This window comes from Pogoniulus pusillus, chromosome Z, assembly GCF_015220805.1.
Source record: "Pogoniulus pusillus isolate bPogPus1 chromosome Z, bPogPus1.pri, whole genome shotgun sequence".
Lineage (NCBI taxonomy): Eukaryota > Metazoa > Chordata > Aves > Piciformes > Lybiidae > Pogoniulus > Pogoniulus pusillus.
The window spans coordinates 76183620-76204882 of NC_087309.1; the positions used below are offsets into that span (position 1 = coordinate 76183620).

General features: G+C 39.4%; 1 protein-coding gene across 4 annotated transcripts in view; it reads right to left on the reverse strand.

Moving 5' to 3' along the window:
• The window catches only part of AGTPBP1 (ATP/GTP binding carboxypeptidase 1), a 61579-nt gene that overhangs the window by 19519 nt on the left and 20797 nt on the right, over window positions 1-21263 (reverse strand). For 3 of the 4 annotated variants that reach the window (XM_064176420.1, XM_064176423.1, XM_064176422.1), the window contains 14 exons: window positions 18790-18887; window positions 17656-17772; window positions 16358-17067; window positions 12874-12957; window positions 10975-11061; window positions 10741-10889; window positions 9716-9803; window positions 7653-7797; window positions 5188-5341; window positions 4201-4381; window positions 2668-2797; window positions 2202-2333; window positions 759-824; window positions 410-586 (listed from right to left, as the gene is read on the reverse strand). In XM_064176420.1, the coding sequence (XP_064032490.1) occupies window positions 410-586; window positions 759-824; window positions 2202-2333; window positions 2668-2797; window positions 4201-4381; window positions 5188-5341; window positions 7653-7797; window positions 9716-9803; window positions 10741-10889; window positions 10975-11061; window positions 12874-12957; window positions 16358-17067; window positions 17656-17772; window positions 18790-18887 (2318 nt within the window). The remainder of the gene's footprint in view (window positions 1-409; window positions 587-758; window positions 825-2201; window positions 2334-2667; window positions 2798-4200; window positions 4382-5187; window positions 5342-7652; window positions 7798-9715; window positions 9804-10740; window positions 10890-10974; window positions 11062-12873; window positions 12958-16357; window positions 17068-17655; window positions 17773-18789; window positions 18888-21263) is intronic. The other variant, XM_064176421.1, reaches the window with a different exon arrangement.

The window sequence follows — 21263 nt, forward strand, 5'->3', positions numbered from 1 at the left end:
TCTGCTGAAGGATCATGAACTGCCAGGGTGAAGTCTGAAATTGCAATGTGTGAAGGAAATTTTAAGTCTAGTATGGACATGTATCATTATGCATTTACTTCTATCCCATTTTAATAATCTACTGGAAAGAACAGTTTAATTTTGTAAACTACATGCATATATGTGTTACAAGCAGTAATTAATCTTGTTAAAACAGCCAATAAGCTTAACATACTATGAGGGAGGGATGCTAAGTGACAGATGAAAACTGTTACGCAGCCTATAATATTGTAAATTACATAATTTCACTCTAACATTAGCACACACAGATCTTTGAAGAGTTTTGCAAGTTTAATGCAAGCAAGTGGAGTTACAGAAAAAGAAACCAATGAAAATGCAAGAAATTATATTATATTATGTATTTTCTTACCTTGTATTTTCCCTGGTCACATCCACATAATGTGCTTTCCATTGTGTAACTCCTTTGTACTCCTATCTCTCTCCAGACAACAACTCGCGCTGTTGATTCCTTGGACTTTTCCACTACAAAGCTGCAGCTGCCCATGCAGAATGCTGGGGCAGTTTGACTCAGGATCTTTGGGAGTGTCTGCAGGACAGTAATTTGGATTAAAAAAATACAAACAATTATTCCCTTATGTCACCCAATCAGGAGGAAGAGGAATATGCAGTCACAAACCATTATCAGAAAAATTTGCTGCAATAAGAATTAGAAGAAAAAGAATGAAAATACTTCTCCATGTTCACTTTTCAAAACTCACTGTGTTCAAGTGACAACAGGTTTGCCATTTCCTACTTATTAAAATCTTCTTCTTCAGGTCCAAACACTGAAATTGTGAGTTGTGTGGGTTAAGAATCAGGATACAAAAGAGCTCTCCAAGTACTCACCATCTCCTCCTTATTCACCAACATAATTTTGCTCAAATTAATTGTATTACATACCCCATGTAATTATTTTAAATTATTTTCCAACCATTTCAATAACCCAACAAGAAGACCTAACACAGGCCCTATTTCATTAGCATATAAAATTAACTTACTTTCAGTAAAGTACTAGGTGCATATTTAACTGTTTAATATGACTGTTTACATGACGTATTTGGAAAATGACAAGAGTTATAGAAATGTAGGTATTTGACTAATCTTAAATGACTGCACTCTTTCCAGCGTGTATCAGCTAAGCCAAAGTACATCATCATTTTGAATTTACTACTTCAGAAGTACATACACCCTTACTAGTGTAAGCTTGCCCAAAATTCCACTCGTCTTTTTGAAATTATAAGACTTTTCCTACAGCTGTTACTGACTATTGTCTTGTGTGTGCTATAGTAGCCCAAGCTAAAGAGGCAAACTTCACATGGGGATGTGACATCACACAGGCATGCGACCCTTTTGAGCAGCAGAGGTGAATGGCCTTAGGCTTCAGTATCTGGGGAACCACACAAGAAAATCAAGCAAGAATTTATTTTCTTCCTAATAGTGAAGGAGATTTAAGAACAAACAAACAAAAATCTGAAAGTGTCTGTACTCATGGACACCCAGGGATTCCTAACAAGCATTTTGACGTGCAATCACGTACCGGTGAAGCCTCATCACACACGAAAAAACCACGGAGTTCGGACGCATTGGTTGCACAGAGTTGCACTTGCCACAAGGCGGCAGAGGAATTACATAGAACAAACAAGTAACGCGTCCGCAGCGCAGTGGATTTCGCTTGTGCAAGTTTATTAAGTGCGTGCACCAGGGACATGTATCTCAACACATCTTTTTAAGAGGAACTTTTTCCATTTTCATATAGAAAAATTAGTATTTCCAGATGTAGTGGTTTTTATTTTCTTCCTGATAGAACGTTGTTTAAATTAGTCCTTTTTTTACACAGTAATTACAAAAGCACAGAACTGTATTTTCCATGTATTTGCTATAATGGTAACATTCGACACAAATAACGAAGTAGTGGCATAAAGACCGCCTCAAATAAAGCACCGTATTAACAGTGAACCCTTCACCGTAATAGCTGTGCAATGTTTAAAGCTCTCAAAACACTTGGAAGTACACTTATGAAGTAAAAAGAGATTAATTCTAAATAAGCCTCCGCTTATGCTATAAAGTCATTGAGTGCACAGAATAATAATACTAGGAAGTTATTTTTAAAGTATATCTTAAATTCATGCCAAGTGAAAAAAAGATTCAAACAAGAAACTTACCCTGTAACCAGGGTCTTCCATTAGGTCGCAAGAGGCAGCATTAACATTTGTGTGCCACATTGTCTCTTTGATGCTGCAGCCATACATAAATACATTCTTTTTACGAGAGTGACCATGATAATCACAGTAGACCTAGAACAAATCATTCACCAAAATAAAGACAAGGCATGGGGAATTAACACTTGAGAATAAATACTTTTACTGTTGAACGTTCTAAAGAATGAGGGAATGCAACTCCTTACATAATTAACTTGTGCATTAAGAAAAAAAAAAGGAGGAGGTATTGATCTAAGGATGATTTACCCTAGCACAGGAGAAGGATTTAGGTCTAAAGGTTTGCAGACGACCAGTTGTTCAATTCAAATTTAAGCGTGACACAGTTTACAAGACCAAATTAAAATGTTTACAGACTAGCTACAGAGACAAGGTTAAAAAGATTCATAATTGCTTACAGACAAATACTCACCAATGGTAAACGTTTTATAGCAGCCAGATATTGCAGTAACCCTTTAGCATGGTAAATAGTGGGATGCAGATCTGGATTTGGATTTTGCCACTGTCTGTTTAAATCTTCTCCACTTAAAGAGCAACGGTGGCTATTGTGGGGGGGGTGGAAAAACGCATGATGTAGTCTGTATTATCATATTTATAAATAAGCCTCTCCCCCCCTCAAGTTTTCCTCATCACCACTGACTCTTTGGAAGGTGCTTGGTAAGACACAAACTTCAGTTTTCTTGGATGCCTAATAATAGAAGTGCTTGGGTTTTTTAAAAGTTAAGTTACAGAAAACCTAAAAATAATTGGGAAGTAGATTCTCATTCAAAGTCAAGTTTAGTCTTGTTTTGCTGTTGTTGAATTTGAAGGTTTGCAATTCTATTAAAATGCTAGTTCAAAATCAGTCATTGTGAACATATGGAATATTTACAGTTTTGATGTCTTGCCTATGGTAATATAAAGACTAATGCCAAACAGAAATCTAAGACTTGAAACATTAATTTGTTGGAGAGAGACAAGCAGCTGTGAGAAAAACAAGAAAAACAAGAAAACAGCAAATAAAAATTCCCACCCAGCTCAAATAACCCCAAACAATCACCACCAAAAAGAGCCCCCAGTGAATAAATAAGACTCAGCTCTGTATTCAGCCAAATACCAGAAAGAGCTTTTAAGCTTCATTTGTCTTTAGGTTTTATCTGCTGTGACAGATGAACTTTCCCTCATATTCTGAATTATTTAATTACAGGTGTTCTGTTACAGACATGCTTTTACATGTACAAGGCCATAACTAGTCCAATTTTTATTATTTTATTCACAGAATCTTTTTAAATACTGCCCACAACCAGGTAGAAAGAAACTGTAGCTTCACCATAACAAAATTTCCATTTCATATGAATTCCCTGTAATCAAGTAAACAGACTGCTGAATGTTTACTTGTACCAGCTTCAGATGGATCTGAAATACTCCTTAAAACGTTTTAGAAAAGAGGCAGTGAAAGAATTATTATTAATAATTTATAAATTTACTGTTAATATTAGTTATTATTAATAAACCTAGGATAATCTCTTACCCTCTCTTGCACACCTTTTAGTAACAGTTCACACCAGCCACTTCCACATGATCCATCTAAAAACTGTTATTTTTTTTAATTTCATAGTTAGTGTTCCCATATACAACAATCATTTTTTTTCATGAGAACCATGAACTTGTTTAGCTTTTTCTAAAAGCAGTGCACACCTATCCACGGTGTAGTTCAGAGACAAAATTAAAATGCCAGGTTAAATCACATAACTGAAAATGCTTTCTATAAAAACAAAATTCATTATCTGCCTTTAAAAATAATTACAGAGAAAGTAAAGAAAAAGAAGTCACAGCTATTTTATAAGTTAGGGTTTTTTTTCCATATCAATTATGGCACTTTTATATTTCTAGGATTTTTTTTTTTAAATAAGAGCCAACGACTTAGTAGCACAGATCACATACTTGTGAGTAAACTTATGCTTACTTTCCATTGATGACACCATCTGGATTGAGCATGGGGATAATTTTGAAAATGTAAGATTCTCGTAAACATTGGGCACTTGGATTATTGCTCATAAGGTATTCCAGTGTTCCCTTCATGACCCAGCTTGCATTAGTCTCTCCAGGATGTACACGAGCAGATAGGAAAACGTAAGGACGATTCCCTGAAAGAAGTATGCACGTTGTAACGTGATTCTCACTGAGTAAACAGTTTGTTAACTGAAAAAAAAAAAAGAGGCAGTGGCCAGTTTCCTTAACTGCAACGCAAAAACACAGTATTTGGGAGAGTATTAGTATTCTTGATAGAGCATTCCAGAACATTCTTGTAAGGACTGCTAATTACAGAGCTCTCACAATGGAGCTTTAAATTCTGTCAGAAAATGACAAAGTCCCTAGTTTAAGCTAGCAATCATAATATGAGGGTTAGATAGATTTTTTTTCTTATTACAATATCCAAGAAAGATGCTGGAATAACTTAAGGAATGCTGTCATAACTTAAGCTCACTTCAAATCAACAACCTGGACATTTGAAGAACACATTTCTTAGAAGGCGGGTATTCTTTTCAAAGAATCAGAGAATCAACCAGGTTGGAAGAGACCTCCAAGACCATCCAGTCCAACCTAGCACCCAGCCCTAGCCAGTCAATTAGACCATGGCACTAAATGCCTCATCCAGTCTTTTCTTGAAGACCTCCAGGGACGGTGCCTCTATCTAGCAACTAATTTAAAATATATGGATATATACATACCCTTATATACCCAAATATAAACACCTTTATTTGACTATCACAGATGAACACTAAATACAACACAAATCCTCAATACTGACATGTCTTAACTTCAAGAAATTCATTAACCCTATTTTATTTTGCTATTTCTACCATACACAACAGCTAATACTAGGTTTTTTTTTTCCACAAAGAGCAGGGTTTACATTATTTCAGTTGATGAGAAAGGAATTCATACTTACTGAAGTGACAGATGTGTTCATAGTAATTGGACTCTGGCATGGCTGTAATAGTGACTATGGGACAACTATTGCCAGCTAGGGTCTCACAGAGAACATCTTGTCGAAAATAGATCTGTTGAGGGTTGTGCAGAGATTCCAGCTTCTGAAGATGCATCTTCATCCCAAAAATAATGAAAACAAACTTTAAATCTTTTGCAGTCACATAACAGTATATTTCACAGGTACTATTTAATAATTTTTTTTCCCCTAAACTATGTTCAAGTTTCCATTGTTAATTTTGGCCACACCATTCTGTTTTTCCAAATGCTTGAAGGAATATGGAGGCAAAGAGGGTACATTATCTTCTGCCAAATAATACTGTGAGTATGTTAAGTTAAGAACTTCTGCTTCATGGAGGTTATCTATCAGGGATGTTTTCAGTGCAGAAGGGGATAACAAGGGAGAAGCAATAAACAGGGAAGAGAGCTATAATCCTGGTAGACAAAACAAGAATGATAGCGAAGATAAAAATCTCCAGCCTTTAACTGATGGGCCTTTGAGAATGCATAGGCAAAGCTTTGGAGTAGGCCACCCAATGGATAAGAATAAGCAACAGGAACATGAAAATTTGGAATATTCAAGGGGAGTCATGGGACTATAGGAAATTTGCACCTAATCTCTACAGTCTGCCCTCCGCTCTCTCTCTGCGCAGCCTCACTTTCCATCCTATGTATGCAAGTGGTGTGTTGACTAGATGCTACTAGCAAGACAGCTGTGAATGGATTTAGGGGTCATCAAATCATGTCTTGGCCTCAGAAGCTGGAGAGTCTGCACCTCTTGGAAGCATCACATACTTTATGTCCAAAGTACCGACTACTGCTGTGGATTTCATGCCAGCAGCTGTAGCTGTTGGCAGCATAGGCACTCTTCAGCCTGTGTCAGGGGAGTGTGGGTAAGGGTCTTGGTGTCCAGCCACTGGAGCAAGAACAGTGCATGTTCCAAAAGAAAAAAAAACAGCTAGTGGGGTGGTGAGTGAAGCAAGGAAGGCTGTCTCAGTACGAGCATCGAGAGTAGGAACATGAGTTACAAGCTCACATGCCTGATACTAGCCGCTGTGAGGCAAGCACATGCATTTTCCCTGGAGCTTCTGTGCATGGGCTGGTGCATATCCTATTTGCTAGCAAACTTCAGCATGGACTATCCAGAACATACGAGGGCTCTGGTCAAGGCAGGGGTATGAGATGGGCAGAATCCATGCTGGCAAGTGCCTGCAAGATGAGTGTGCAAGTACACGTTTGCTAGGGAGAATCAGGCTGGACTAGACCGCGAGTTGAAGGACTGCACCTTCAAGGTAAGAGACTGGGATCCAGGTAGGGCTATGGCACAAACCATGCCAGCTGTCCACAAAAATGTGTCTATTTGTGATTTCAGAGAGTACAGATAGGTGTGCACTTCTACTAGTCAACAGCAATTCTTACCAGATGGTGAGGAGGAAAGTTACCATTCTTTTAAACAAGTCCTGGAAGTGTTACACACAAGTGTTACAAGGTGCTGCTGACAGTTGCACCTTGCCTGTGCTAGCCTGTGTGTAGGTATGAATATCTCTGTGACTCTCTGAAATACACATTGAGATGCTAGTGGTTGAACCCAGTAAGTGAAGAGGAAAGCAGCAGCCATATCCATTGACCTGCAACAGAGCCCCTTAAGTCAGAGAACCAGAGAATGACAGGGTTTGGAAGTGGCCTCTAGAGATCATCTAGTTCAAATCCCTTGTCAGTGCAGGTTCCCCTAGAGCACGTTGCCCCAGATGGCATCGAGATAGGCTTTGAATGACTCCAGACACTATCACCTCTCTGCGCAGCCTGCTCCTTGGCTGGGCTCCAGTAGCTAAGCAACAGATGTGCCAGGCCTCAGAGCTGTTGGAGGCAGCAGCTCCTTATAACATCCTTTAACATTTCTTTCAAGACCAAGTGTACTTAGTAAAACACTTCTACACACTGGCCAATGAATCCCCAAGTCTGCTTTTATTGCTATGATAGAAACAACCAGCAGACACTGTAGCTCAAGTATCATTTAATACTAAAAAGCTTCACAATACTTCTTTAGCCAATTCATTATCCTAAAAACATCTCTGATTATCTCAAAAGCAGTAACTTGAATAGATTAGTTAGGAAGAGGTGTATGTAGAACAGCAGGATATGAGTCATTTGACTGGAACATAAATATTTCATCCAGTTATCACCACTTCTAGTCAGTTATGAATTGTGATTACCAGAAAATCCATTTAGTTTGTAAGAGTTTGTAAGTACCAATTTTATTTTTCCAGAGACTGTTCTTTAGAACAGCCTACACACCATGCCAGTCTAAACACTACTATTTCCCACCTCCAAAGCTCTCCATTATCAGGGTAATTTTGAATAAATAATTTTGAATTTCCCACTGTCCACAAGGACAAATATTTATGTAACAGACTAGAAACTTCGCACCTTTAAAGTTGAGTATGTATATGGGTAATGGTATGCAAAGTAGCAGACATCATCTTTATGTTGGAAAATCACCGTGAATGTAATTGTGTAATAAGATTTTCCTTTCTGACCTCCAGCAGCAACTGAACTTCTTGAAAAGTGATTCCTACAAGTAAAAATATAATAAATTCTTTTGAATATTTTTTTCATATAGTTTATTTTTCCTGAACACAAATATTAAGAGCCAGGAAGATTTTTAGTGGGTTATTTCCCCTGTGCAAATCAAGGTTAAATACCGTGGTAGAAGGGCCAAAATTATGCTCAAAACACATATCCAGGGCATGTCCCAAACAGACAAACATACTCACCTTGCCCCGCACCACCCCATTTCCTGGGCTAGGACAGGGTGGGACAGAATACAAAAGCCATGGCACCTGTCAGTCTAGACAACACCATCATGTTTGGACTTGTTTTTGAGCCTGCTTTGTGTTCTATTAAACAGAATTCATGTTGTCACCTGTGGACAGATGATGCTGAGCACATGCATCTTCTATTTTTGGTGTGGATAACCCAGGGTTGGATAATTGTTGTCTTTTATCTGTTCCTATCAGACCAATATTCCCTCGGGAAAATGCTTAAATTCAGACTTGTTACACAAGTTGTTTGCTTGTTTGTTCAGTGTTTGCTTGAGTTTTCCTGGCTTCCTGCCCCTGCCTGCCTGCTTTTACAGCGTCTGTAGCTGAGGGCTTGCCTCTGCCCAGGAACGGAAGACGCTGGCAACTACCCGTCTCCCGAAACGAGCCAAAGTCTGGAACTACTCCCCCACCCCGGGAAGCAGCTGCCCGCCTGAGCTCATCCGGGCTACGGACTGCTCGACCTGAGCTGCAGCCTGACAGCATCGGCGTGCGACGTAGGGGACCACTCCTGCCAACTGCAAACGGAGCCAGCCCCGTGTGTAGCATCTACCGGACTGCTCCAGCCCGTAAGCCTGGATCTTGCCTCATCTTGGTGGCCGGATGGCTGACCCGGTTGCGAGAAGAGTCGCCCTTGTGCTGAGGACGCTGTGCCCATGAACGCCGGAGAGGATGCGCCCTATTTGAACTGCACAAGGCTCTGCAGCATCCCACCCGCACCACGTGGAAAAGCCTCTGCATGGTCAGAACTATCCTTGTTTGTGCAGCCACACATTATTCTGGATAACAATAGTGAAATCACAGCACACTGAGTGTGAGTAAATTGACTCTTTAAAGTTTATAAAGTTTGTCCCTGCCGTTTAACTTTAAAGTTCCTTTAAGATTACCCCACAGGGCAAGGGGTGTATTGCACCGCAAGAACTTCTTTCAACTGATTACTGTTTTTAAATTTTCTAATGTTTAAATTGTTCCAATTGCCTGGATATACATCCTGCAAAGCCAGGTTTCCCAGATCAATAACCGAATTTGTGTATGGACTGTAAATTAAAGTTTCGGGGATTTTTAGTATCTGTAAGTAATATTTAATGTTTGATATCGGCCTCATCACAATTGATATTTAATAACAATACTACCACAAATACATTGGTTCCCACTATCTGTAAAGATACTTTGTTATAGCAGTGATACAAATTCATTAATACTGAGAAAGCAGGAGTAAACAAAAATTTAAAAAAAAAAAAAAAAAAAAGGCAAGCAAACAGTTGCTAACCAAGAAAGGTAACGCACAAATACTCTGTACCATCTCAACGATTGCTCTACAATGCATGTACCACAGAATACAAGAACCTAGTTACCAGCACCCACGTGATCAGTATCATTGGAAGTCACTATTAAAATACCAAGTAGGCATACATATATAGATCCCTTTAAAGGCTTCTCCCAAAAAGTGTAATTTGTCACAGAGTTTTAGAAGATAAATCTTACTGTGCTAACAAAGACAGACCTTATACACTTCAATCGCTGCTGTTCCTCTCCATAGTAACAGGAAAACTTCCCCGGGAAGAAAATGTAACTACTACAACAGAATCAAGAAAACTCTCTCCTAAAAAAATTGTACCTCATACTAATCTTCAGTTTAAAATATGCTCTATGGTCGATTAGTGTACTTACTTGTAATAACAAATATCTGTCCCAACACGAGTCCAACATGGTCGAGAATTTAATGCTTCTTGAACAGAATACATGAGGGGCTGCATACCTTACAGAAAAAAAAAAAAGCATTTCAGTTATTTCAGTTCACTAATGTTAAACATAAAAATCTTTAAAAGCACAAAAACACTTAGATGTCTCAGAATTACCTTTTTTTTTTTTTTAAATAACACTGAACCTTTCTATTTTTTTGAGACTATACTTAAGGTAAGCAGAAAAGAATGCATATTATTTAAACATTGTTTACTGATGATTAATAGAGATAAGCATATTATTGGTCAAACTACCTGATACTCTTGGATTTTATCAGTGTGAATTGTACACTTATGATGGAGCAGAATATGACGTTACTCTGTTCCAACAGTTTGAAGGGAGGGAAGAGAAGGTCTTCTCCTCCTTCTTAGAAGATGAATTTTAGAAAACCCAGCAGGCAAAAAACCAATGCACAAAACAGTTTAAAGTTCAATGACAACACCCCTTTCCCCCACTTGTGACTAGTGGAAGAAAGGCATATTCAGTAAGCCAGTATTTTTGGAGACTGCAAGGATCAGGGTCACCTACAGAGACTAGCATTTCGGAGGAGTTTCACTTGTCCTTTTCAAGATATTTTCCTCTCTTTCCAATAAGACAAAACTGCTTGAGAGTTTCACATCTGAAAATACACGTCTGTTCAGAAAAGGATTAATAATGACAGCTACCACTGTTCTTGCACCCACATGGATCAGCAGGCTTTCAAATTGTCTCCCAACCATGGTTTTAGGACAAATTTTAGCTGCAGCCACCAGTAACTTAATTTTAAAAACTGACAGGTTTGATTTTTTTTTCTTTTTCACTGAATCTTGCCAAAACATTTTCCAGTAATACTATTAAAAAGAATCTGATTTGATATAATGAATGTTCCAATAAAAGCAGGAAGCAGAGAAAGAAGCAGATGAGCAGTCCAGTAGATATCTATTTCATCTCACATTATGGGAACTGTATCTTACCATAGTTAAACTGACTGTTTGACTTTTCACAGTTGATGATGTTAAACCGATAACCAATGCCAGTTTTCATTCCACTTACTTCAAAGTAAAACCATTGATGATAATGATTGCTATTTATATCCGAGTTCAGAATTAGATCATACTCATTTCTAAAGATAAAAAAAACAACTAATCAATCTCTTTTTTTTTTTTAAGAAACAGAAAAGCCGTTACATGTTAAAAGAAATATCTTACTTTCTGATCTGAATAACTTTGCGAAGGTTTCCAGACTCAAATTTGGAGTTAAACTTCAAAACATCTGCCTCCTCTGGTACTACACAACTGTGAATTAGAAAAAAACAATAGAGAGCAATTATCGTAGAATCATAGAATAGTTTAGGTCGGAGGGGACCTCAAAGACCATCTAGTGCCAACCCCCCTGCCATTGGCAGGGACACCTCCCACAAGAACAGGTCACTCAAGGTCTCATCCCACCTAGCCCTGTGTTGTGGTAGGCCTGATAGGCCCAAAATAGGCTTACACATGTCCTGCCTTGCCTAGGCATGTTTTTCTGCTCCACCAGAGGCAAGTGCAGGAAACAGACACAAAACCTGGAGCCACAGAGTCTGGGCTGCCCAGGGTCCTGTGGTGTAAGATACACGCACTTAGCTTGTGCCTGCCTAGTGCAAGGCCTGTGCTTTTCCCAAATTAGGGAAAACTGAGCCTGTGGCTTAGCCTAATATGGTATGGTTTGGCTAACTGCCATCCTGATTGGTTATTCTTGTGTTCAACATGAAATTAATCTCAGCCCACACTGATAAAAGGAGATACACAGGTGAACAATGTGCTTTTGCTTCCCTGCTTTGCTCCCCTGCTCTTTACCTTCCCTCTCTGCTGGTCCCAGCCATGCTGCTATTGCACACTGCCTTATTGCTTGCCTGCTAAACTCCACCACCACCAGCTACCAGGAGCAGACCCTGGATGTCTGCACGCGATCGGCCTGTGTGGCCAGTGTGACATCGTGCTAAGACTGCACAACATCTGCCTCTGCACCTGAAGGTCCTGCCTAGAGTTCCTGGACATAACAGATTGTCCAGAAGAAGCCAGGAGGCAAGGTCAGAGATTGTCTGCATCCTTTCCCCAGAAGCTGGGAAGATTCAAGCCTCAACGTCCAACAAGACAGAGTCCCCTGAAAGCATTTGGGCACTGTCTGGACTGTGGCTAGCCCCTGCGAGTTGGTAATCATAATTTGTGAGTACATGCTTAAATGCCTCTTTGTAATTCTCTATTGCCTTCTGCCATAGAGCAGAAAGAGCTTGAGCCTACTGGGCAAATGGCATATTGGCCACAAGCGGCATTTGACTGCGGGAATAGTCTCTTCCAGTTCAACTGATGTTTATATATTTTGCTGGTTATGTTAGATGTAGATTATATCCACAGAATGTTTCCATAACTGTGTAAGAACCAAAATATTATTAAAATTAGTGGTTGGAGGTGGCAAGAGTTCTGAATAGCAAAATTAATAAACAGTATTAGTCTTGGAAAATATCATCTTGCATCAATTAATTCTCCCTCCCCAACACCTTGCACACCTCCAAGAAGGGAGCATCCACAACCTCTCTGGGCAACCTGTGCCAGTGTTTCCACCACCATCACTTCTTCCTAACATCCAGTTTAAACCCATTACTCCTCATCCTGTCATTACAAGACCTTGGAAATAGTCCCTCCCCAGCCTTCCTGTAGGCTCCCTTCAGATACTGGAAGGCCACTACAAGGTCTCTTTGAAGCCTTCCCTTCTCCAGGCTGAAGAGCCCTTACTCTCGCAGCCTGTCCTCACCGGAGAGGTGCTGCAGCCCTCTGATCATCTTTGAGGCCCTCTTCTGGACTCACTCCAACAGTTTGATCAAAATGAACAAAACAAACTTAACTAAAACAAGCCCATTACATTTATCTCAGGCCTCACTTGACTGTCCCTCTAGATAGCAGAAACACTGTTGCATCAGATTTCAATCTTCCTTGGAAGTCTGTCATGGGAGTACTTCATATTTAGCAGTTTACATTTAGCACTTTAAATACTACAAGTCATATCACAGAAAAGGTAGAACTGGCTTAAAGTATTCACTGAAATTTCTTTTCAGAAGGGTAAAACCTTACCTCAAATTATCAAGATCATACACAACTCTGTCTATAATGTCATTCTGATGAATCAGTCTTTCAATATCTTGAGAGATTTTTGTCCTAGAAAAAAAAATAAAGAGTTCTTCAAACTTGTACCTTGTTTCCAATTATGAAGGAGGAATTACTACATACAACAATGAAAACTAACAAAGTTGACATGAAGACAGTGAGACAGATTTTCAGAGACCTCAGTCTCACCCCCATTTATGTGCACAAACTATAAGTGTACTTAAGTTTAAACACCTGCATTCACAGCTAAGTCCAATATTTGTACATGAGGAACTGAGTTTTCATGCACACAACCCACTGGGTTGTATCTTATGGGAAAAAATGCACCATTGCATACTCAAACATTATTTATGTTAATGCTTTAATCAAGGACAGGACTCAATAACATTAGTAACTTAAAGAAGTCCTAGAATAACTAAAATTAAATAGTTTTAAGAGAGTAGGTCGTGCAGTGAGTGTGTTAGTGCACTAGCTTTTCACCTCTTGAGATCTAGGTTCATTTATCGACTAGGTAACAAATAAGAATGAATTTGGTGATGTCAGCCAAAATGTCAGCTGTATGTTTATCCAGATCATAAAACCATTGTACAACTGGCAGTATCTAGGTCCTGGTCTGGAAAAGTAAATATGTGCTGCAGTTCAAGAATGAAATATAATGGCAGAGCTGTGTAGAAAAGCTTGCACAGCACCTGCAATAAGAAGAAAAGGAGGCAGATTAACAATGAAGAATACATGAACAGAGTGGTAAAGTACGTTCAGGAGGGAAATTGTCCATTTAATTAAAATAAATATTGTTAACAAATGGAAAAAAAAGGTAAATGCACAACTCTAACAGCTAACATTAAAACTTGACTAGAACAGAAAACAAATCACAAGCTAACAAAGCTGTAAAAAAGCTGACTCACCAAAACCTATCTCATCAGCTTCAGTTAAGAGCAGAACTACAGATTTTTGATCTTGCACTTGTTCCTACATGACTCCTTAGATCTCAGTATGTCTCATCTCTAAAGAGTCATAATACTTGCTGTCATCACAGAATTTTTGCCAAGACAACATCCATTAATGAACATTAGGCATTCTGATACCATTGTAATAACCAATGCAGACATAAGGAAGGAAGAAATGGTATTCATGCTGCACATGAAAACGAAAAGTAGTAGCTGAAATTTTCAGGTTAAAAAAAAGAGAGAAAATAGATACTGTACAAAGTAATTAAAGGAAAAAGTGAAAACACCTACACTGTTTATGTGGAACTGATAACTTCTAAGTGTCAGATGACTAGAAAATACTGAAATGATTGAAAAATGCTGAAGTGCATAGCAAAAACCAACCTAAGATTGTAAGCACTGAGAAGAGTAGAAATTTAAATCCAAATTTATAACATACTGAATGATATAGTAATTTTCTTCCCTAAAAGACAGAATAATACAGAACATTGCAGTTACTCTCAATGACATTCTTCCAAACAACAATAACGAGAAGACATTTGGCAAAAATTGTGTTACTAAATGTAAACAAAACAAAACAAAAAAAAAAGGCAAAAGCGCTCCAAAGCACAAATTCAAAAACCACTGCATCTCCTAGCACACTGCAAGACTAAAACAATCCCTCTTGAAACCCCACACATCTAATAAAAGTAAAAAGAAAACACACCTACACCCCACCTTGTGCCCCACTGTTTTCTTCATTACACAGATGAAGGCAATAATTTATTTTTCTAAAGCAGACATAGCTGACAAGCAGTAACTAATTGCTTAAAGACCATAAATCCCACTGAATGCCAAAAATGTTCATGCACAGCTTCGTAAACTCTAAAAGCTTCTCCATGTTCCCTACTAAACTAATTCTCATCATCTTTCTCCCTGAAATTTGTTACATTGCAGTAACATATTGAGCCATTTGTAGAAAACTGAAGTCTAAGGACCCTGCGTTGCAAGGATTTTCCTTCCTGTTTAGCAAGATTACCTGGTATTTCAGTCTTGTATCACACAAGACCTAAAGAGGTTATTTTCAACATAGAAAATACAACAAAAATAAAACATTTTGAAGTTAACTCGAATATACTCTAGAATTATTTTTACACTTCAGAAATCAGATCTATGCATAACCATGCAAGTAGGTTTGCTGGTTCAAAGTCAGAATTAATGTTGTGCTTTATATCTAAGAACAAGACACATTCAAACAACAAATTTTATCTGACAACTCAGTACTACTCAGAATGATTAAGTGCCACAAAATCATAAATGAACATTTGCAAGATTTTCTTAAATTTTCATAAAGTTTTTGGGTGCTTTCTGACTTAGGACTATTGCCTTCTAAATCATCTGAATCTGTCTGAAAATAAAACCAGATCTTTCTCCTTTAACACTGAATAGCACTTCCTAGTAGTAGTGTATTCATTATGTCATGAGTGTTTCAACATCTGGTCATTTCACTGGAAAAATCACCTTTTTTACAACACACATGAATGAGCTAAAGTGTTTTAATTACACAACCTAAAGGCACAATAATCTCTTAATAACTAAATGTGTACAAGAAGAATGTCAGGAACTGGTTGAAGTTTTAAATATAAAGCTGAAAACATTTGTGCTAGTAATTAAGCGGCAAAGTGTTATGCCTACATGTATGTTCTCCCAAGATGCTCATTTGTCTTCATAGTAATTTGTTATGCATATGAGCAAACACTTCATGTCACCTCTGCAAATCATTGTAGAATTCACATCATCTTTCACTGTCTCCTAGTATCTCTTAGTGAAGAAATGGGCATGAAGTGCAGGTTTGTTAGTTTACTTTTTATTGTGGGTCATTCTGCATGACCTAACCTAAATTGTGTCCCTATCCTTTCTTGTCTCTAAACTCTATTATACTGCAAACACGAAAAACAAGCACTAACACTAAAAAAGGCAGAATAAACACTAAAAACAAGTGCATTATTTTTTCATCTTTCCCTACTACATTTTCCTGAAAGACAGCTTTGTTAGCACAGCAAAGAGAAGAGCTGAAGTATCTTTAAACTGTCCTACCTCTGCTAGGGTGTGAAGCAAGCATGCAAGTAGGATATTTTGTGGGTTGTTTTGTTTGTTGTAGGCTTTCTGTTATTTTTTTTCTGTGTGTAATGGATATTTTTCTAATATTCGTTTTGTTTGATTGGGTTTTTTTTCAGGGTTGTTTGGTTTTTCACGCAAAGGATAAAATTTAGATGGGGGATGGTGGGAAGGCAGAAGAGGAGACTATAAATTGTGTATTTAGAAACTTAATTAGCAATTGCAGCATCAGCTTGTGTTCTTGCCAACAGCTTTGCATTGATTTAGTACCTACTCACCTACCTCCAAACCGTTTTTCATAGAACACAATTTCAGATGCTAAATTAAACACTGCACATGTGCCTGTTACTCTCATCCCAGAGACTGTTTCTCAAGGGAAGGAAAATAACAATAGATTACGGTCTCACCTCTGCACCCCATATGGCCTTTCCAGAATAGGCTCCTTAAAAGGGGGTGGAATATGGCCAAAATAATCTGGATAGGCCACTTCTGAATATTCAGGGATGGACTTCGTGGTCTTTACCATTTCGATATAAAGATCACAATCATGAACTGGTGATACATCAGAAACCTCAAGTACTACTTGCTCCCCAGATGAACTAGACCTGGTATCTTCCTCCTCCGAATCTACTCCAGTACAGCAGAGTTTTCCCAGTTGGACAGATGATCCTTCAAAGAGGCTACTGCCACAGGGTGAAACATGTTCGCAAGGTTTACCATAAGCAAGTGTGGTAAGATTAGTTTTGCTTTCTTTCTTTATTTCACACCCCGTACTGTAATGTTGATCATTTTTTGGACTGTTCTGCAAACTGATTCTGTCCAAGCCTTTCACAATTTCTTGGCTTAGACACTGGCATGATGGAAGCAGGTTTCCTTGATCATTTTGCTGATGTAAACTACTGTCTTTAATACTCCCTTTCTTTGGTAGTTCCAGAAAGACTGGCCTCCTGTTGTATTCCTCTGTCAATAAAGGATTGCTCTCCTTAAAAGCAGCTTCTTTCCTTGACTGGTTTGGTTCAACAGAGTGTTCCTCTCCTGCTGTAGGAACAACAATAGGTCCACTCAAATTCACATCAGGTACGAAAGGCTTTGGTTCCTTGGAAACCAAGTCACAACCCTTAAAAAAAAAAGAAGATAAAAACAATTAAAGGATTTAATTAAAAAAGTAAAGCATTTCTAGAGTTTCATCGATATTAGTAACTTTTCTCTTTCAATGATTCTGAGATGTTTTGTACATCTAAAGAAAGTGTAATTTAAAATATGACAGTAATTATATTTTAAACTTAGACAAACACAGCAGTGAAGTTTCAACTTCCATAAGACAGCATCAAAGCAACAAACAAGTAGCTAATCAATAATAAATTATTAAGTCCATGAAATTTCCCAAATATTTGAACCACATCTAATACAATTAAACTGTCAGAAATCTAATATCCTTTCTTATTTTATTTTCTGTGTGGGCAAGACCAACATCAGAATTTCATTTTCCTTTGTATCTGGCCCACAATCTCCCTCTTAAATAGACTGAAGCTACCCAGAATGTGTAACTAAGTAATTCACTATACAGCACTCTCATAGGTAGCTCTAGAACTACAGACTCATTTCTTGGCTAGAAAACTGTTAACCCCTAAGAAAATGCTCCAGTGTACTCCATTCCAAGTCAATCTGCCATGGTGAGGAATGTCCTGGGAATTAAATACTTTACCTGAAAGTTTTCTGACAGTTCTGGGAAAAATTGCTCATACATTTTCAGGTCTTCTATGGATCTTCCCAATTCTTGTCTGGGTTTCAGTTTATTAATATCAGTCTCGATATCATCATTCTGAAAGAGCACCAGAACAGGTTAAACTTGCATCCAGAATTAGTGAACTTCTAAAACAACTGCATTCACTTTTTACTTACAACATGTATGACTATATGACATAGTCATGCTTTAAAAGCTGACTATCTGCATTTTAGAAGTAGCACTGCATTGTACTGTTCACCAAGAAGGTTTAAGCACCCTAGTTTTGTTAGCATGTCAAAGCCCCCACTTTAACAAAACGTCACTAACACCTCAGTTTTCTTGCTTTCATTCAAATGCATTATGCACAGATACCAGACTTCACTCTATGTCACAACTGTGCATAGTCCAACTATTGAAATCTGGAATGTGGGAATTTCAACTGACTGCAGGGACATAGAAATAACTGTTTCTATGGACAATACTCCTTTCACCACACGTCGTGAAAGCCTTGAACAGAATCCGACACTACCATCAGGGGACTTTTGTATAACATTAGTATATAGAACAAGTTAGTTCTGACCAAATTTCCTTCCATGTTCTGACTGGCAGCTGTAAAGCCTACCATATTCCTAAAGCGACACAACAGTGTGAAATCTGATCTCTGCCTCTACAATTATCTGAACTTCAAAGCTACCTTGCTTAAATAGCGACATAGGCAGTTCTAGTCTAGAACGACAGGAAAAAAGTTACAGCAGCCTCTATGTCCTTAGCAACACACGTGGGAAAAGCAGACTGACAGAAATCCAAGTTGTGAACTGAACACTGACAGAGGAGTTTTGAGTTACATTCCACTGTAGAAGAGAGACATCAAACACGACAAAAAAAATCATAAAAATCCTGAAGCCGTCCAAACAACAAAGATTGGTATTTTCAAGTAGCATTCACCGTCCTTAAGTTGCAAAAGCTTTTTTAATTTTAGAGGTTGCCCTGAAAACCTCCTCAAAGTCCTTTTAACACCTAAAACATAGAGCTCTATTAAATGATTAAAGGAACTTCAGAAATTAATACCCTATCATTCTTGATTCTTGCCTGTTAATTTGGTCTCATACCAACCTTAAACTGTTGGTCCTTGTCATCATCATTTTCAGTTTCAATTTCTGATTCTGTTTCAGCATCGTCATTATCATCACTTTCATCTAGTACATCATCCACTACAATAAAAAAAAAGTTTTGCAAAGTAGATTATATATATATATACACACACCTAATCCAACATAATGCTTAAAAAAAAAAATTGTCTTCTAGACTTACTCTTTTTTAAGTGGTAGGTGAAAAAAAGAAAAAAATATTGTGAAAACAATTAGTGGCAACTAGTAAAAATTAATTACCATTACCAGATTTACAATATGTTTGTTTGATAATACTGCTACTTGATTTACTACATTTTCCTCCAGTTTTAAGCCAAAACTAAGATCTTTGATTTAAACAAACAAAACAAAGCCAAAAAATACCCCAACACAATCCCACCCCCAAAAAACCCCAGCAAGATAGCAGAGGGACACCAGAAATATTTTATAATGTGGATGTGTCAAGAAAATCTCATCACAGAATGAGATTATTCTGACACATTTTCCCAAAGCAAGTAAAAATGACCACATCCCCTCCCCACCCCCAAATGATGTCTCAACACAGTAGGATAAAACGCCACTCTTCACGTTTTTTGTCTTGCTTAAATGGAGCTAATAAAAAAAGGTGTGGGTGGGGAAACAAAACAAAGCACTCCAGGTTCCACCAGTATGAAAAATAGTAAAGAAGAGTTGTCATTGTAACTCCTCGGTGTGGACAGAGGGAACTAAATTTCATCCACAAAACACAAAGCAAGATGTTATCTTTTCAGGTGTACAAAACTATTTGAACAGTAGTAGAGCAATTTCTACTTGACTTAGAACTGCACTATACTGAATGATCTAGGATGTTCTCCTTTTATAACAAAAGAAAACCAGAGGAAGGAAATTGGTTGTTTATACAAGACTACGGGGAATTGAGCTGACGCAGAAGTGGCTATTAACTGGTTTTCACACACAGTATCACACAGTATTATTAGGATTGGAAGAGACCTCACAGATCATCAAGTCCAACCCTTTACCACAGAGCTCAAGGCTAGACCATGGCACCAAGTGCCACGTCCAATCTTGCCTTGAACAGCACCAGGGACGGCAACTCCACCACCTCCCTGGGCAGCCCATTCCAGAGTCCAATGACTCTCTCAGGGAAGAACTTTCTCCTCACCTCGAGCCTAAATCTCCCCTGGCATAGCTTGAGGCTGTGTCCTCTCGTTCTGGTGCTGGCCACCTGAGAGAAGAGAGCAACCTCCTCCTGGCCACAGCCACCCCTTAGGTAGTTGTAGACAGCAATAAGGTCACCCCTGAGCCTCCTCTTCTCCAGGCTAAACAACCCCAGCTCCCTCAGCCTCTCCTCGTAGGGCTTGTGCTCAAGGCCTCTCACCAGCCTTGTCGCCCTTCTCTGGACACGCTCAAGCATCTCAATGTCCCTCCTAAACTGGGGGGCCTAGAACTGAACACAGTACTCAAGGTGTGGTCTAACCAGTGCAGAGTACAGGGGCAGAATGACCTCCCTGCTCCTGCTGACCACACCATTCCTGATGCAGGCCAGGATGCCACTGGCTCTCTTGGCCACCTGGGCACACTGCTGGCTCATGTTCAGGTGGGTATCAATCAGCAACCCCAGATCCCTCTCTTTTTGGCTGCTCTCCAGCCACTCCGACCCCAGCCTGTATCTCTGCATGGGGTCGTTGTGGCCAAGGTGCAGCACCCTGCACTTGGAGCTATTGAACGCCATCCTATTGAACTCTGCCCATCTGTCACAGTATCACAGTATCACAGTATCACCAAGGTTGGAAGAGACCTCACAGATCATCAAGTCCAACCCTTTACCACAGTGCCCAAGGCTAGACCATGGCACCAAGTGCCACATCCAACCTTGCCTTGAACTGCCCCAGGGACAACGACTCCACCACCTCCCCAGGCAGCCCATTCCAGTGCCCAATGACTCTCTCAGTGAAGAACTTTCTCCTCACCTCGAGCCGAAATTTCCCCTGGCGCAGCCTGAGGCTGTGTCCTCTCGTTCTGGAGCTGGCCACCTGAGAGAAGAGAGCAACCTCCTCCTGGCCACAACCACCCCTTAGGTAGTTGTAGACAGCAATAAGGTCACCCCTGAGCCTCCTCTTCTCCAGGCTAAACAACCCCAGCTCCCTAAGCCTCTCCTCGTAGGGCTTGTGCTCGAGGCCTCTCACCAGCCTCGTCGCCCTTCTCTGGACACGCTCAAGCATCTCAGTGTCCTTCCTAAACTGGGGGGCCCAGAACTGAACGCAGTACTCGAGGTGTGGTCTGACCAGTGCAGAGTACAGGGGCAGAATGACCTCCCTGCTCCTGCTGACCACACCATTCCTGATGCAGGCCAGGATGCCACTGGCTCTCTTGGCCACCTGGGCACACTGCTGGCTCATGTTCAGGCGGGTATCAATCAGTACCCCCAGATCCCTCTCTGTCTGGCTGCTCTCCAGCCAC